Source organism: Pipra filicauda, unplaced genomic scaffold (assembly GCF_003945595.2).
Source record: "Pipra filicauda isolate LSUMZ 115617 unplaced genomic scaffold, ASM394559v2 scaffold139_size1960392_pilon, whole genome shotgun sequence".
NCBI lineage: Eukaryota > Metazoa > Chordata > Aves > Passeriformes > Pipridae > Pipra > Pipra filicauda.
In genome coordinates this window covers 1-17,388 of record NW_024103873.1, presented here as the reverse complement: position 1 = coordinate 17,388, position 17,388 = coordinate 1, and the positions used below count along the sequence as shown (strand labels likewise).

Sequence of the window (17,388 nt, the reverse complement as noted above, 5' to 3'; positions counted from 1 at the left end):
TTGCTACTTTCACATTTCCAGTAAACATCTGCTGTCCTAATGTTAAGACGTTCTTGAAAGAAGCCACTGGGATCAACTGCGGCTTGGAGTGATTTCTGTAAGTGTTTGCTGATTACAACTGCCTTTGGTTTTAGTGTGTAGTGAAGTCTTTGCAAGCTAGATGCCTTTTGGACTGTATTGCATCTTGACCCAGTAAGTGAAAAATTATCAATTGGGCCCCGTGGCATCAGTGGATGTGACAGTTTTTTCTTTGTAATTTTTACTGCATTGCTTTCTAGGACAGTTTGTGGAGGTTCAAGGCTGGCTGAAAGATACCTGATTTCAGAGGCAGAGAGGCCATAGGTTCTGTCTGTCATTACTTGCTTTGTTTTACTTACGATTGTCCTGATAAAACAAAATGAAATCTCTCTTGCAACAAGCTAAAAAGGGAATTGTAGCTTCACCAAGGGATTTCTGCTGTCAGGGGAGATCTGGACATCCAGCTGGTGATGCTGTGCCATGAAGCTACTGCTTTTTCTATTTGATAGCTAATGGCTTCAAATTCCAGCAATTCAGCTGTCCATGTGGATACTGATTGTAACTCAGCTGTAATGTAATGAGATGTTTAGTTACAGCAATTCTTGTCACCACAACTAAAATTATCCCTAGGTTAGCAGCTGGAGACGAAATTTTGAAGTTACTTTCTCAGGATATGTGAGAATTTTGCTGTCTTCATGTAAATAATTTGATATATTCCATACTGCCATCACAAGATAAAGTTTTAATTTCCCAGAAGTAGTATATGCAACTGGTGGTTGCACCATTGTTTGTGACAGAATTTTTATTGACACTAAGTGTTTCTTGCTAACAGCAAGATGTAAGCAATCACAGTCTGAACTAGTGACTCAACAGGATTGTACTGATAAACAAAATGTAGTCAGTTTATCAATTCGTTTGCATATACATAAAAAATTAGTTATATCACTGCTCTTTAAGAACAGGAGCTACTAAGTAGGATCAAAGATATGCATTTTAGACATTTTTTTCCACAGGAACAAGAAATTATCTTTGCCCACTTTATTTTCCTCTGTTATTCAAGTGCTGGCCATCTTGTTTAGATGTTGGAGGTTGGAAAGGACAGAAAGATAAGGGATCTTCATTATCAGTGTTACCACTAACTTATCATCTGGCCTTGGGAAAATCAGTGGATTTGACTGTGTGGATGTGGTGGTTTGAAACTCCCAAGAATCTAATTTTAAGTTCAAACCCCCCTCCCACAGTTTGCCCCTGTGAGAGGGTTTAGTGATGGTATAGACTTGATATCTTTTTCACCTCATGTGGAGAGTTTTCAGACAAAACATAACCATTCCTTATTGAGGGAAGGGGAAAATATTTACAAAGGTTTATTTACACACACATATATATTTACATTAAATTAAATTTCTCCTTTTCTTCAATAAAAGTCCAAGAAGAAAAGAGAAAAGTCTTTCTGTCACTTCTCAGGCCACAGTTCCTTCATTTCAGGTTGTTTTTTTTTTGTGGCACTGGTTAGTGTCCTTCATTTTCCTGAGGCAGCAGATTTAAGTGTGGCAGTCAGGATTTTGTTCTTACTTTGTGGAAATTCCGAGCCCAAGCTTTCGGGAGATTTCCTTGTAGATCTTCACTCCTCTTGGGTTAGAGCATTTCAGGTAGCTTTCAGTTCAGTCTTACCAAAGCTCTTTTGCTCTGTCTCAGCTCACCAGCATGATAGAAACAGCAGCAGCAGCAGCAGAGGGCAAGGCCACCTCCTCCGCATTCCATCCTGGCTCAGCTCTCAGGACGACTCTGGATTTTTCAGCTCCTTTTCTCTCTCTCTCTCTCTAGCTGCTGCTGCATTTCGGGACTCCCTAAGGGTTTGGAAGTCCACCCCTCCTCTTCAGAAAGTCTCTGGTTTTTGGGAAAGTAATACAGTCTTACCCCAAACCAGCTCTGTTGAGTTTTCCTCTGTTTTGTTGCCAGCTCTTCCTCCTGCAGGAACATCTCTGTGTCTTTCAGCTGGCTTCACGTTATCTCGCTGCTACTGGCTATCTTTTGGCTTTTAGCCATCGCTGTCTCTGTTCAGGACTGCTCCGCTGCTGCTTTCAGTGTCTTCTGCTGCTGCTGACAGTAAGGAAACTTTTCCAGCTCTTGATTATGGGACCCGGTCCAGCTTTGACACTATACCGGGTCTCCTGTAGCCTCAGCTGGGGGCTGGGGGCCCTTGGCCCTTGGCCCCCAGAGGGGCTCACTGGCCCCCTGCCTCCTCGTGGCTCAGATCATGGCTACCTACCTTCTACACTATCTTTACCACCTTCTCTTCCGTTTCTGTGGGTATGTAATTTCCGCAGGGCGCACGTGGACTATTGATTGGTCCAGTATTATCAGTGGGGCAAACCATTACTACCTCAGAGAAAAGGTTTTTCAAACCGCCACAGTGGAAAAATGTATCCTCCAGAAAAGGGGAAATACCAAACTGAAATATTGCTCCTAAACCTGAGCCAGTATGTTTGGAAATGCCATTGCTTCACTTTCTTGATGTCGTGACTTGCGTCGTCGCCTTGTCAACAATGCAGGCTTATGCTGCAGGACAGTTCTCTTATCAAACTGCAATTAGCTCTTGACTAGCAAGAGGCAGAGCTTCACAGAAGGGTCATGGAAAAAAATTAGGTGGCCCCCATCTCCTCCAGGCATCATCCCTTACTATCAAACCAGTGCAAGGCCCCAGGTTCCAGGACACAGCGAAGTCTCCACATCTAGTCCAAAAGCAGCAAGCTTCGAGTGCAAAAGAAGAGGAGGGAGCTCTTCTGCAGTTGTGTGAGTGAACATTGAATGAGGTTTGCTCCCTCCTAACAGGAAGTTATCAACACATAGAAAAATGAGTAATTGTTAAGTCACCAGTAGAGCAAGGTTCCTGTCAAAATGCAGAATGCTTATGCTGCCACTAAAGCAGGAATATGTGCTGTAGGATTGATTGTTTTGGGGTTTTTGTTGCTGTCATCGCTAGATACCAGCCCTGATTACCCCTTTAGGTGTCCTAAAGGCACTCCATGGGACCACAGAGTTTGTGCTTGCTAACCAGGTGGAAAGCATGTATGGAAACAAAGGATTCTGTTAGATCTTCATACTTCCTGGCAGCTACTGCATATCCAGAGATTTCGTTTGGGTGAATTTGAAGTGATTTCTTTATCTTTTATTTTGCCTCAGGTTTTCCAAAGTGCAGGATTCTGTTACGGTCTTAGCCTGACTTTAATATGTATAGGGCATGCCGATGTTTTCTATCTTCAGTGTTCAGGTCTGTTGCATAGGGAAAATGTGGGAAGTCCAACATTTCCAGACCTCGCAAGACTTAACCACCCACTGATGAACTAATCATTGGATCATGCTGACTTCCACTTACTGCTACTGGCTTTACCTTGTCTTGAGTCTGTCCTTTCATTTAATGTATTGCTTTATCTTGTTTTTTCTTGATGACTCAGCTCACATCCCTTTAAAGTTCTGCCACTAAATAAAGGGGAGATTCCTGAAATACTCTCAGGGATTTACAGTCAGATTTAGTCTCTCTTTTAGCTGTTGGAAAGCAGGTAAATGAAAACTTAGGTTATTTGGTAATGAAACACTAGAAGCAAGAGCTTCCATTTCCTGTTAAGAATATTGTTCTTAAAGGTGTATGCTTTGGATAGAGGGTATTGATAATCAAAGCTGTACAAGCAAATGCACAGACCCTGGAAAGCATTAGCCACTCCCAAAGCTTGTCTATATTCAAAGCAGTGGTTCTAAGAGGTATTCCTCACCTCTTGGCCATGTCTCGCTTAGCACCTTTTGTCCACCTGAATGATGAGAAACAGCAAATAAGGCTGTAGTTACTAGATTCAACAACCTGCTCCAGTACATCCCACTCTTGGGAAATGCTGGAATGCCCTATCTGTAATGCACTCAGTAAAAGGTTGACAAAATCCCAACTATATTTTTACTGTAACCTGAGATACGGAGAAGCTGAGCAATATTTGCCTGTCAGAGAGGCTTAGAGAAGGAAAAGCTTTCCATGGTGAATCAAGGCTAACAGTAACTACTTAATAGTACGTCTCCTCTGAGTTATGGTTACATCTCCTCTGAGTTATGGTCTTGAGCTCAGATCAGCCTTGGAAGCAGTTTTCCTTATAGATCCCTTATATCAGCAAGGAAAATACCTTGGTGTGGTAAAGAACTTCTGTTCTCCATTTACTCCAAAGAAAATAAAGGGTTTGGTTTCAGCTAGTGTAGGCTTCAGGATGATGATTCCCCAATGTGTGGCTGAATCTATAAAGTGTGGTTACAAACCTCAACCTACAGTATGATCCAACCAACTTCAAATCCCCTCCAACTCCTGGAGCCTCCTAATCAGTACTCACTAGATGAGGTTAGCTGGCACCCTTGACAGTGCCCAGACTGTCCTTTCTGCTTGTTCTCCCTTCTATGTAAGTACAGCACTTCAAGGATCTCCCAAGAACCTGAAATACTTGAGCAAAAATGCATTTCACCAGATCTAATTTTTGCATGTGTTTGACTTGCCCACTTACATTCTTCATTAGCTGAAGAAGCTGGTTATGACTTCATCACTAGAGCGTTATCATGGCCATGGCCATCTCCACCCACACCCAGTTTCAGTCCAGAACCTGTTGCAAACAGACCTCAATGTGACATGGGCTTCCCTCCCCCAATTTCCTGCTTTACCTAACTTTGAAACTGTCCATCAGGAAGTGATCCATCTTACAGTCAATGGAATCCTTGCCAATGCGCTTCAGGAGGTCGTGATTGCTGCAGTCATATCCGCTGAAAACGCAGCCCCTGCAGATCAGCTTCCTCTACAGCGTACATCTGCTGACAGTCAGGATGAAGAAAGAGAAGGAAAAAAAAATAAAAACAAAAACAACCTTGCTTTGCAATAGGAAAAAATATAAATGCAAAGGCTTGGACTAAACGTCTTCCCTTTCCTGTTTTGCTCAGGGCTCTCAGATCTGTTTTCTTTTAGTATCTTGCTCTCCTATTGCTAGACATTCTTCCTAGCTGGAGATCAGAAGCGGGGGAGAAGGAAGCTGAGAGGGGAGCACTTCTCCCAAGCGAGGGGCGGGCGTGGGCCATGCGGGTGCATTGCCAGGTGTATGCTCAGTGCTGTGGGCTGTTTTTACTGAAAGGTGTCCGGGTGTGGGGGCAGAGCTCTGGGCTCTCATGAGATGTGTCATGCTATCTCATTTTCTCCACTGAGCTGAATTCTGTAAGCAAACTAATGAAACCAAGCTCCCATTTCTTGCATCAGAGAGCCTGGCAACCTTGGTAAATAATGCAAATAGATTATATAAACTGCTCTACATTAAAGAAATGATATCTGCTTATCATCACATGCATTTTTTGGGGATGGTTGAATACTCCCCAGTGAAAGAAACACAGCAGTGTAAAAAAATATCCGTCTAAGGAAATTCACTGTGGGTATGGATCACTGGCTAGCATAAGATAGAGAATGAGATAAAAAGGAGGAGATTTGGTAAGTGAAGGAATTCAAGCCTTCAGCAGTAAGAAGGGAATTAAACAAAGGCTGCATATATTTTGCCACCCGCAGCACTCTGGAGCAGTGGTTAGGGATGAAGCAGACTACTAAAAAGAAGTTCAAGAAAATTATAGGGCTGTATCCAGAGCAATGCTCTGAAAAACAGTAAAGATGCAGAGGAACAAGTGATCTAAATCTCTCTGGCTTTCTGTCAGAGCAAACCTGGTCATTCCAGTGGATCTCTCTTCGAAACTGTGGGATCATAGGATTTTCCAGGAAACAATAACAAGGACAGAGGTGAAGTCATAGGCTTCCAATTCTAATGATTTGCTGGACATAGGAATGATCCTTGTATGTTTTACACTCCCATTTTTCTTACTGGAATAATTTTAAAATGATTCCTTTAATAAAGCGTGTGAATTTGAGAATTGAAATTGGAAATGATGCCAAACGAATGGCAGAGAGAGCTCACAGAATCCTCATGGAATGCTGGAGTGGTTTGGGTTGGAGGGGCCCTTAAGGATCATCTCGTTCAGGGACACCTGCCCCAGGCAGGGACACCTGCCACTCTGCCAGGTTGCTCCAAGCCCCGTCCATCCTGGCCTTGGCCACTTCCAGGGATGGGGCAGCCACAGCTCCTCTGGGCAACCTGTGCCAGGGCCTCCCCACCTCCCAGGGAAGAATTCTCTAAGGTCCAATCTTTGCCATTTTTCTGCAGGAAGTGGGCTGTGACAGGGGAATTGTCTCCAAGGCGGCCCAGGATCGGGGCGGGCTCTGCGGCGGGGACGACTGTCACTGCTGGATGGGGAAAAGCACCTTCCCGCCCACTGCCAAAAAGCTGGGAAGGGATAACCTCTGCCTGCAGCTGCCTGGAGTTGCTGTTGGCCCTGGGCTTTCTGTGCCACTCGTGGCCACGGGCTGATGGCAGGATCGCTCCGACCTTGGGACAGATGGCCTGAGGGCCAGCCCCGGGGCCTGTGCAGGGCAGGCTGCTGCCCCTCGGCCCGTGAGCGCGAGGGGGTGTGGAGGTGTGGAGGGAATGTATTGCCTGGGCTTTGGCAATCTGGCCCCTAAAAAGACTAATTGACCTCTTTCAACAGGAAAACATTGAAGCAAGTGGTGCCAGAAAGAACTGGAGTTTCTGGAGAATAAAACCTGGAAGTATCCCCCTGAAAATCCCCCCGGGTGGTCAGTGGTCTGACTTGCACGGACCGGTGGCCTTGGCCAGGAGCGGTCCTGCGGGAAGCGCCTTTGCCCAGGCTGTAATTTTAATTTCCATTGGATGCTGGCAAAGCCCCTCTGGGTGAGCCCCAGTGCCTGGCATGAGCGGAGCGGGCTTCCAGGGCACTCCTTGCAGGCGTTGTGTTTAAGGGAAGGGCAGGGGAGCCTTTCTGTGGCCCAGAGGAGCTGCAGTGTTTCCCACTCTGGAATAATAAAAAACAAAAAATAAAAACAAAACAAGAAATAAAAGAAAATGAAAAATAAAGAATAAAAAATAAACGAAATAAAGAAGGAATGTAAAATACAAAAGAAAATTAAAGAAAAAAATAAAAGCAAGCAAACTAAAAAGGCAATAAAATGAAAAGTGAAATGAAAAAGAACCCTTCTTGGGCACCCTGTTTACTCTCCGCCCCGCCCTCCGCCCCGTAAATTGTGGGTCACTTCTAACATGTGTGAAGGGGACCCGAAAACGTGGGTGGGGGAACCCCAAGGAGCCGAAAAGGCAGCGGAGGGGAAGCCGCGAGATGTGAGGGAGGGGCCATAGAAAAGGGGGTGAGGCGCGCGCGGTGAGAAAGCGAAGCCGGGCGGCGGGGTGGAGGTGGAGCCAAGGTGGCGAAGCCGGCGCATGCGCAGTCGTTGGCAAGACGCCGGAGATCACGTGGTAAACAAGGGCGGCCATGAGAGGGACCGGCGACGCATGCGCAGTGGCTCTCGTGCCGGCGCAGCGCTCCCTGCTCAACTTAAGGGCCAGATCCGGCTGCACGGCGGGACTTGCGGTCTCCCGTCTCTCCCAGGGTGTGTGTGGGGAGAATAACATGAAGATTTTTGGGGTGAAAGCGCAGAAATTAGCGAGAGACGCTAATTTGGGTAAAGTCGGTCACCGGAAGTAGAGAGCGACGGGACTGTTTTCGACGGCGCACCACCAAAGATGGCGCCCTCCTGGACCGGAAGTCCTGCGAAGCCCATAAAGAAAGATGGCGGCACCCTGACCAGAAGTCTTCCAAGGCCGTACACAAAGATGGTGGCCCCGGCCCGAAAGTTCGCCAAGCCCACAGTAAAGATGGCGCCACCGGGACCGGAACTTAGCTCAGACAACACTAAAGATGGCGGCGAGAGGCCCCCTTGCCTCAGAGAGGCGTCTATCCTGTTGCCTGACCTCGGCCGCGACCCGGACCCCCGCCCCGCGCCCGCAGCGCCGTCTCGCCGCGCCGCTTCCCGCTATGGGGACAGGGCAGGGGCTCGGCGGCGCCGGGCGCGGGCGGCAGGTTCGTGGGCGGCGGCAGGCACCGGCGCGGGCAGCCCCCGTCTCGGGGCCGCGAGGACCCCCAGGCGAGCACGTTCCGTTCCGCTCCGCTCCGCTCCCGCTCCCGCTCCCGCTCCCGCTCCCGCCCCGCTCGGTCCCGCAGTGCCCTGGAGATGCTGTCGGGGCTGCGCCGCCGCCTTCCCCCCTCGCAAGCGACCCACGGCGGCAGATCCGACGGAGATCGTCCCTGGGGTAATCTGGGCGCCGCGGGGGGGGGCGCGGCCGCTCTTCTGCCTCTCCCGCGCCCATCGGCGACTGCAGGCAGGGGAAGCGACAGGCAAGTTTCTCGCCTCTGCGGAGAAACTCGCACCTGCGTGCCGCCGCAGGGCCGGGTTCGGATGTGCCCTGGCATTGCACACGCACCACACCCCCCCGCGGGGAGGGTCTGCGCTGCCTCGGGAACCCTGTCTGCGCTGCCGGGAGAGAGAAATCCTTTGGGAAGCTGGGCTGGAAACAGCAACTCTGTGAATTGCTCAGCTTTTCCTAGGCAAGGGCAGGTTTTAGGGAAGAAAGGCCCGTACGCGCGAAAGGCGCCGCGGGTCTCGCCAAAGGGGGGGGGCGAGGGGGGGGGCGCGCGGCTGCAGCGCCGCTTGCGGCTGCAGTGCCGTTCCCGGCCGTGTCCGCCAGGCGGCGACCGTGAGGCAGGGCCCGGCGCTCGGGGGCGCTCTCGCAAGCGACGCTTGCCCTGGGAAAGCGGCGGGCTTTGGCCACTGCCGGCCTTCCCCCGCAGTGCCCGGGCTGGCCCAGCGCCTGGCAAAACCTCGTAGGGAAAAGGCAAGCAACAACTTGCGCTTGTTCTACCGTTTCTTTAGCCAGGGACTGGAACACAGACAAAATCAAGGGGCTCTTTGACCTGTGCCATTTTTCAGCCTTCCTTAGCAGGGCATTCTCACCCTCTGAAAAGCTGAAAGGCTTTAACAGCTGGAGACGCGCCTGCAGCTGTGCAGATTAATGTAGTTTCTTTTAGGAAACGAAGGGGAAGTTTTCCTTTTGTGAGCCTAAATACCAAGTCTACTCTGCTTTTTCAATCAGGTGATGAAGCTTTTTGGTTATTCCCCAGTGTGGATCCAGCTACTTCACTGAAGCTGTAAAGGAAGAACGGCACGTGAATAGCAGAAAATGAGTTAGAAATACTGATTAATGGCAATTTCCTAGGAAGGCAAGGGGCTTAAGCATGCTGAAGGCCCTTCTACCTAAAGCTGCCTGTGTTCACCACACCAAAGTCCCACCCCAACCCAAGTGGTGGCCTGTGAGTGCCAAGTCTCAGGAAATTATTTTCCTTTGGTTTTTGTTTTACTGCAAAAGCTAGACCTGAATGAATATACTCCCATCACCTGTCTGTGCCAGCACAGACTGTGATATTCTGTGACTCTGAATTGACAGGTAGAAGGTCCAAGGGCTGAAGGAACGTGGTGTAGTGATTGGGCTCTCTACCCCATCTTGGCTCTGTATTTGCTCAGGATTTGTAGGTTCCGCATCCTAAATAGTTGCCTCACTTCTCCAAGGTTACTAAAGGCTATCCGGGGCATGTCTCCTTGCTGCCTCTGAGTGTGCAGACCGGCTCCTCGGGCGAAAGAAAGGCCCTCCGGTTGCTCCTTCCAGCTCTACCCCTGTCCCTGGCCGCTGCTGCCATTCCTGGGTGCAGCTGCCTATCCCCGCCGCGCAGCTGAGCGCTGCGGGCCCGCCCCCGCCTCACCGGGTTGGAGCGGGTTCACGGTGTACTGCGTGTAGAGCCTCCGGTGCCGCATCTCCTTGTGCACCCGCTCGCTCAGGAGCCGGTCCAGCTGCACCGCGTCCGGCCGCTCCCGCTGCCCGCCGCGGGCGGCCATGGCCGCGCCGGCCCCGCGTCCCGCTGCCTGGCAACGCCTCACGTGGGGCCCGCGGGGCCGCCCATTGGCCGGCTCGCCTTCCCGCCTCCCATTGGCCGCCGGGTTAAATCCGCCGGGCGCCGATTGGCGGCGGCGCACGCGGCGCGTTCAAACGGCCGGCGGGGCGATGGAGGCGGCGCAGTTGGCGCTGCACGGCGGCCGTGGAGGAGCCGCTTCCGGGGGGCTGCGGCCCGCGCCGCCGCGTCCTGCGGGACGCCACCGTGCTGCTGGGCCGCAACGAGTTGCGCCAGCCCGTGCTGCGGGTGGTGGGCGGCGGCGGCCGCGGTGCTGAGCTTCGCGCTGAGCGGGGACGCCGTGCGGCTCTTCACGCGGTTCGCGGCCGAGGGGCGGGCGGCGCGCAGGTCCTGCTCTCCGACTGCCCCCCGGACGCGCTGCGCCGCTTCCTCCGCCTCCTGCGGCTCAAAGTGGTCGCCGGGTCGCGGGGCCCGGCGCGCCCCCCGCGCCTGCTGGAGCGGCCGCCGGCGTCCTTCGCCGTGATCAGCCCGGTACAGCAGCGGGACCTGCTGCGCAACCCCGGCCCCCGCCGCGGCTGCGGGGAGGGGCGGGGGGAGTGCCCCGCCGAGGTGAGTCCCGGGTACCGGGCCCGGGTTCGGGCGCTGCCCTCACAGCGCACCGCTGTCTGTCTGTCCCGCAGGTGCCCCGCGCCGAGAGGCGGCCCCCGGCGCGGCTCTCGGCGGAGCAGGAGGCGGTGCTGGGAGCCGTGCGGAGCGGGAAGAGCATCTTCTTCACCGGCTGCGCAGGTGAGGGCGCCCGGCGGCTCTCGCTGGGGAAAGCCCTGGGGCCTCGCTGTTGACCTGTTGCTTCTCTCTCCTCGAAGGGACTGGGAAGTCCCTCCTGCTGAAGAGGATCGTGGGCTCCCTCCCTCCGAACGTCACCTATGCCACAGCCAGCACGGGAGTGGCCGCTTGCCACATCGGTGGCACCACTCTCCATGCCTTTGCAGGTAATGCCTGCCCGACAGCGAGGGGCTGGGAGCTTTCACTCCCTTCCCAATAAATCAGGAGCTTCCCAAAGCTTTGCTTTCTTCTCCCCTGCCAGGGATCGGCTCTGGGAAGGCACCGCTGGAACAGTGCATTCAGCTGGCGGAGAGGCCGGGGGTGCGCCAGCACTGGCTGGCCTGCCAGCACCTGATCATCGATGAGATCTCAGTGGTAGATGAAAAGTTCTTTGACAGGCTGGAGGCAGTGGCAAGGTAAGCAAACGTCAGGTCAAACAACTAACTGAAATGAATTTTCCTAAATTTCCAGGCTACTTCCTTCCTCGGGTTTTGTGAATTGTTACAAGGCAGCTGCTGGCATAGGACTGCAAGGAAGCATGGAATCATAGCATCTGGGCAGATCTTTATCATGAGATAGGTTTTGATTGTGTCCCATCTTCACTCACAGCTGTGGCTGTTCTAGTTGCTCTTTCCGTCTCCTGAGCTAAGTGTTGTCTATAGAGCTGAGTCCAGAATACAGCTGTTCCCAGAAGTTCTCTCTTGCAGAGAGAAGCAGCTGTAGCATAACAGCCACCAAAGAAAGACTGGTAATGGCATCTGGGTGGGTAAGCAAGGCAAATTTAATGTCTTACCATTGCTTAATTGTATGAGCTCTTCTGATTCAGCTGAGGATAAACATCTTTTAAATGCAGGTGGTGTATATTTGAATATCCTGACAGATTAACAAGTAACTTCTGAGATCTGAGTATGTCCAGGTTCTGGAGGACATTCAAAACTTCTCTCTTCCATCTCTTTCAGGGCAGTCAGAAAATGGGATGAGCCTTTTGTAGGAATTCAGCTAATCATCTGTGGGGACTTCTTGCAGCTACCTCCAGTTTGCAAGGCTAATGAAGAAACCAAGTTCTGCTTCCAGGTACAAAACTGCCCCTGAACTCATTCTCATACTTCAAGTCTGTCTCTTTCTTAACCAGAGAATGATTTTTGCAGGCAAAAAGCTGGAGGAAATGTATCCACATAAACATGGAGTTGACTGAAGTGCGGCGACAGACTGACAAGACCTTTGTCTCACTCCTGAGTGCAATATGTTTAGGCAGGTGAGGAGAAGCTCATCTCTTTGTAATCTCCGCTCCCCACCTATGGAGCAGAAGAAAGAGCAGTTTGTCACTTTTCTGAGCTCTATCAGGTATATGAAGCTGGGGGCAAAAGCTATAAAAGCTTTAGTTAACATAGGCAGATTTCATATATCCTGCTCTGGTAAGGAAGGACACTTTCTAGGGTTCCTCCTTGATTTCTGTGAGTTAATTCAATGAATCCTGAGCTGGCAGTGGCCAGGGCCCACACACTGGCACTGTTCTCCAACTTTTATATATCTTTCTCTGTCCTCCTCTCTGGAGGCCTGCAGCTTTCACAGACAGATCCAGCTGTGTGAAGACCTGTTCCTGATCACTTTAAAGAATAACTCCCTTTTCCTGGTTACCAGGTGCACAGAGGAGGTTACCAGGCAGCTGATGCAGACAGCTACTAACAGGTCTGAGCGTGATGGGATCCTGGCTACACGGCTCTGCACCCATAAAGATGATGTCGAAATAACTAATGAGAGACGCTTGCAACAGCTATCAGGTGAACTCCCTGGAGGAAACTGCTGGCTCTGGGGCTGAGCTCTGAGTGGATGCAGTGGGGATACTGTGGTGTCAGGAAGAACTAGTGTTCTGTCATGCATAGCAGCACCAGTCAAAGCTCTGTGTGTTGGAGTTCGGCTGCCTGGGGAAAAACTTTGGTTTTTTGGTTAAATATTCATTGTCACTTCTTGGTATGTAATAGACAGCAAGCTCATTGATTGCTATGAAACAGGGTTGGTCATTTATTGCCTCCACACCTCTGCTTTTTCTTTCTATTGCATCTTATTAAGGGCTTTCTCAACTTTTGCCTCCCTTTCTGGCAATATTTTCTGGATACTTCCTTTAGTGATCTGATGTTGGCAGCAAATGAAACTAGTCATATGCTCAAAATGCTGGCTGCTCAGTTCTTATTTACTGCTGGCCTTTGATTCCTGTGCCTTTTCATGCTCTGCAAATTCTGTTGGGAAGAGAGGCAATAGTGAGCTCTCTGTTGTTAGATGTGACAAGGTTTGTGTGAAGATGTCCTAGCAGCAGAGCAGAATGGATATTAAAAGAGAAATTGCTATTAGAAATAAATGCTGAGCCTCCTGTCATGCTGTGTATAATGTGTTCAACAGCTGCAATTTGTTATGTCTTTCTTTCCTTAACAGGAGAAGTGCACACGTTTGAGGCTTTGGATAGTGACCCAATGCTAGTGAAGTTAATTGATGCTCAGTGTCCTGTGGGTGGTAGAGTTGAGCTGAAGCTTGGAGCTCAGGTAAGTGTGTGTACATACACATGGAATAGAACAGCAGATCAAATGGTATAAGAAAAATAAAGGAATATCAGATAAATATATAGAGTAGATTAATACACAGAATGCAGATTCAATATAGAATGTCTATGCCAGGCCAACAGAAGATTCTATTCCAATCTTTTATATTTTCTCTGCTTGGAATCTTATCGAAACAGAAAATGAGTTTGATTTGAGTGCAGTCCATGTCTTGGGGACAATGATGATTGCTGTGACTTTGACACACTTTTCCAATCAGGTTTAGAAGCTTTCAGTAGCAGAGAGCATAGGCAGCTCATAGCTGTGGATGGAAGCAGCTCAAGTGAAGTGTTCAATGCTGTAAAATAGCTGGGAATCTGTCGTAGCACAGAAACTGTTGCATTTCTGTGATTTCTCCCCTGGCATGGCTGGGTGCAGATAGTAAAAATTACTGCGCCACTAAGATGGCTACTCGAGCTAAAGTTAGAACAAAGGTGGATTCATGCCAGATGCCAGGGAAGAGTTTTTGGCAGGTGAATAAAGTTTTCTCATCTCCTATGACCACCTGTTGTGGTCCAATTAGAAGGGAACAACAGAGCATGTTTTCCTTATGTAACCAATGTTGTGTGAACAAGAAGCTGAGCGTCATGAGCACTATATAATCTGTCTTTCTCCTAATAAATCCGACATTTTGCCTGATCATATTGATCCTGGAGCAATCTGTCCATACCCTTCCATCAACAGGAATCCTAGGAAGGAAAGGCTGTGAAATAATTTCAGTTGGAGATGGTGCTCTCTCCTGCAATAGGCAGGATAGGATGATATGGTCATATCAGCCTGATGTGCTTATGCTTCCTGGAAAGAAGCTTAACTGCAGGTGGCTGAACAGGCTGTAAACCCAGTGCACTGAAGGATTTTTCTTTTTCTCTGTAGGTGATGCTGGCAAAGAATCTGGATGTGTCTCAGGGGCTGGTGAACGGGGCACGAGGCGTTGTTGTAGGATTTGAAAGTGAACAGAAGGGTAAGTGAGCTTCTTGATCTCTTGTTGAAGGAAGAGGGGGAAAAATAACAAAACGATTTTTCATTGATGGCTGATGACTTCTCAACTTTGTTTACTGCCTGGTAAGAATAATTAGAGGGAAAGCAGGGAGGAGATCTCTGCAGGCTTGGGGCTCTCACCAGCTGTTATGTCATGCACTGCATCAGCTGTAGCTATCTATGGGCCTCTTGTGTTTGCTTTTCTGTGTTGTCTAGATGTGGGTGCTCACTTGCATTTCCTGTTTTCTTTTGTTCAAGCAAGTTTTTGTTTGTTTTTTCTCAAAGAATAATGTTCTGCTACCTGCAATGTGTATTTTTCTCTGCATCTCAGCTGATAAATTACCTGACTTTAATTCTCCTGCCTTAAGTAGGTGCCAAACATCATTTCAGTGCATGCTATTTACTGTCTGCGGGTTTAGGTTTGGTTTAGGAGGGGGGGAAAAAAGTGTTCTTAGGCTGCTGACTTCCTGGCTTTTGAGTGTCAGGAATACATCTCTGTTTCTCTCCTGCTCCCATTCCTACAGGGCTGCCTAAGGTGAGGTTTCTCTGTGGGGTCACACAGGTCATAAGAATGGAGAAATGGGTCTTCAAAGGACCATCAGGAGTTCACCTGAGCCGTCAACAGCTGCCTTTAAAATTGGCATGGGCCATTTCCATTCACAAGAGTCAGGTGGGTGTCCTTATACAACTGTCTAAAGACTTGCACACCATCATAAGCCTTATTTCCTGGGTGAGCTTGCATTGCTGGTAAAACAGAAGGGAAAGCTGAAAGGCCCTTGTTGGGGGGGGAACTCCAGAATATGTGTGTTTAGCTGCACCTCATCTGCTCATGATGCCTGCCTATAGGGTCACAGATGGACTAGATACACTGCTGGAGTTTCCATGGGGTGCTGCCATCTGCATAGTTGGTGTTGGACTATAAAGCAGCATTATTTACCATTGTGGGCTGATGAGAGCAGTGTTTCCTTGAGAGTCATCGGCACTAGAGACCCTGAGGTTTACAGTATAACTGAGGCAGCTGCCAGAGCCACAGCTCTCTTTGGGCTGAACTCGCTCTTTGGTGGGGTGTGTTTGGTTTTTTTCAATGTAACAGTGTAACTTTCTCAAAGTTCCTTCCCTTCCAGAAGACTTCATACACTTTGATGAATACTGGTCTTGGAAACCTGTGAGTTTGTTCCCATGCCACTGCTTATTGTTCCTGTGCCACTGTTTAAACCAGGGCAGGCTGTAAATTCTGCTGTGCCCAGGACAGCCCTGCAGACAGGCCTAACCCAAACTCTCTGATCTGCCTGAGGACTGCTTGGGAATGGTGACTGCTCTAGTTAACTACTAGGAGTGAAACCAGCAGGATTTCTTTCCCTGCTGTGTTGATTAGATGGGATTTATGGAGTTTCATGCAACAAGAGGTTCTCTGGAGTTAGTGGATTCTACTATCTGCTAGCAATTTACTGACAGTAGGAAACTGCCTTTCCTTTCTGATTCTCATCTTTTAATCAGTTACACAGTAAAACAAAAGACTTCTTTGTTTTTTTCTTTTTTTTTAATCAAGCCCTTACACCAAGAACGGTACCTTTGACAGACTCACAGGTTAGTGTTGGTACAGCACAGTGTTCTTGTTTGTTTGTTCTGTAACAAAGTTCTCTGTGTCTTTGGCAGGGCATGTCTTTAGACTGTGTGGAAATCTCCCTGTCTCGTGTCTTTGAAAGTGGGCAGGCTTAGGTAGCCCTCTCCCGAGCCCGCAGCCTTGCAGGTCTCCGTGTTCTGGATTTTGACCCAAAAGTAGTGAGAGCTGATCCTTCTGTGCTGCACTTCTGTAGACAGCTGAGGCGTCATCAGCTTTTAACCCAGGTAAAGAAAAACCTCATGCTAGCAAAGCCTGCTTTGTGCTACCAAGATGAGAGATGTTGGCCCTGAGATGCTTCTTTTTCTTCCTAAGCAAGACCATTCAAATTAAAACTTGTAGTGGCAGGAGAGATGAAACTGCAGAGAGAGCATGTGGCAGGGCAGCTCTTGGTGGTAAAATAGCTACAGTAGTTTTGGGATTGTATAAAACTACCTGGCACTGTGGGTGAAAGGATAGGCTGGGATTCTTTGGTCTTCCTCTTGCAGTAAGGAATGAAGGGGAAGTGGGCACAAAAGAAATCTGTTCCTTTTTTTTTTTTTTTTATGTCTTCTTTCTCCCCAAAGGATTCACTACACACCTATTCAGATGCTGATGAGAAGGAGAATGTGAAATGCAGCTGATAATGTTCTCCTGGTTTCTGTGAAGTGTCAGCACAGACAGCTGAGATGCAGTGATCTTGCTATTGAGTATATTTGATAACACAGGTAAAGTCAAAGGAATTTTTTTAGCTGTTTGCTTCATTCAGCTGACTCTGGATATATAGAAGTATCCCCACCTTGTGCCTCTGGAATTTGGAAGGCTTCTGCAGCCCCCTTCTGAGCCCACAGTCCTAAGTAAGCACTTCTGTGTCACAGATGCAACTCTAGCAAACAAAATGACTGAACAAGGATGTTCCTGAAGGACTTTCCTATGGTTCTATCCTGCCTGCCTAGTTGCATTTAATCCTCCACATATATAGACTGAAACTTGTGTCCCTTTCTTCAAGTATACCACTGTTGTGAGATGGAAGGTGTCTGGATGGATTGGACCTGTTCACAGGAGCTGCTGACACAAGGGAAAGCAGTGCTAAGTATGTGGAATACACACTTGATTCTTCTGCAAGCAAGGAGCTGGGCTATTACTTTACAGCATGCTGAGGTGTTCCAGATGCTTGACACCAGGAGGCTTTGCAAAACTTCCTCCACAAGCAGAACTGCCAGTTACATATTGCTTGTTATGCTGATATGTAGTGTTTTTATTAGTCTGTTGCATAAGATGTGATTTTTATTTTTTAACCCTCTGAGATGAACTGGCACTGTTTAAAGACAGGAGGAATTCCTACATCTTATACCTGTAATTATGGAACTACAAGAATTGTAAAGGTCTGTTACTCCATTAGGGAGAAGATGGGTACTGGTGAGAGTTCCTCTTGTTAAAACATGAGGCTTGCTCAAATGAAAGTTGTCCCTGGAAAAAACCTGGAAGGTGGAAGTTTAGTGTGAAATAGGG

At 49.0% G+C, this 17,388-nt stretch overlaps 1 protein-coding gene across 1 annotated transcript; it reads left to right on the top strand.

Moving 5' to 3' along the window:
• Positions 1-9,978: 9,978 nt before the first annotated feature.
• LOC114001320 (ATP-dependent DNA helicase PIF1-like) lies at positions 9,979-17,339 on the top strand (the record flags this gene model as incomplete). The annotated part of the gene is given in 14 exon segments (XM_027746387.2): positions 9,979-10,190; positions 10,192-10,256; positions 10,259-10,494; positions 10,566-10,671; positions 10,749-10,874; positions 10,970-11,123; positions 11,667-11,781; positions 11,856-11,962; positions 12,349-12,488; positions 13,138-13,244; positions 14,172-14,259; positions 14,801-14,946; positions 15,933-16,124; positions 16,464-17,339. Coding segments are annotated over 14 exon segments (1,851 nt in total), but the record flags the coding sequence as incomplete, so codon positions are not given.
• Between the last annotated feature and the right edge of the window lie 49 nt (positions 17,340-17,388).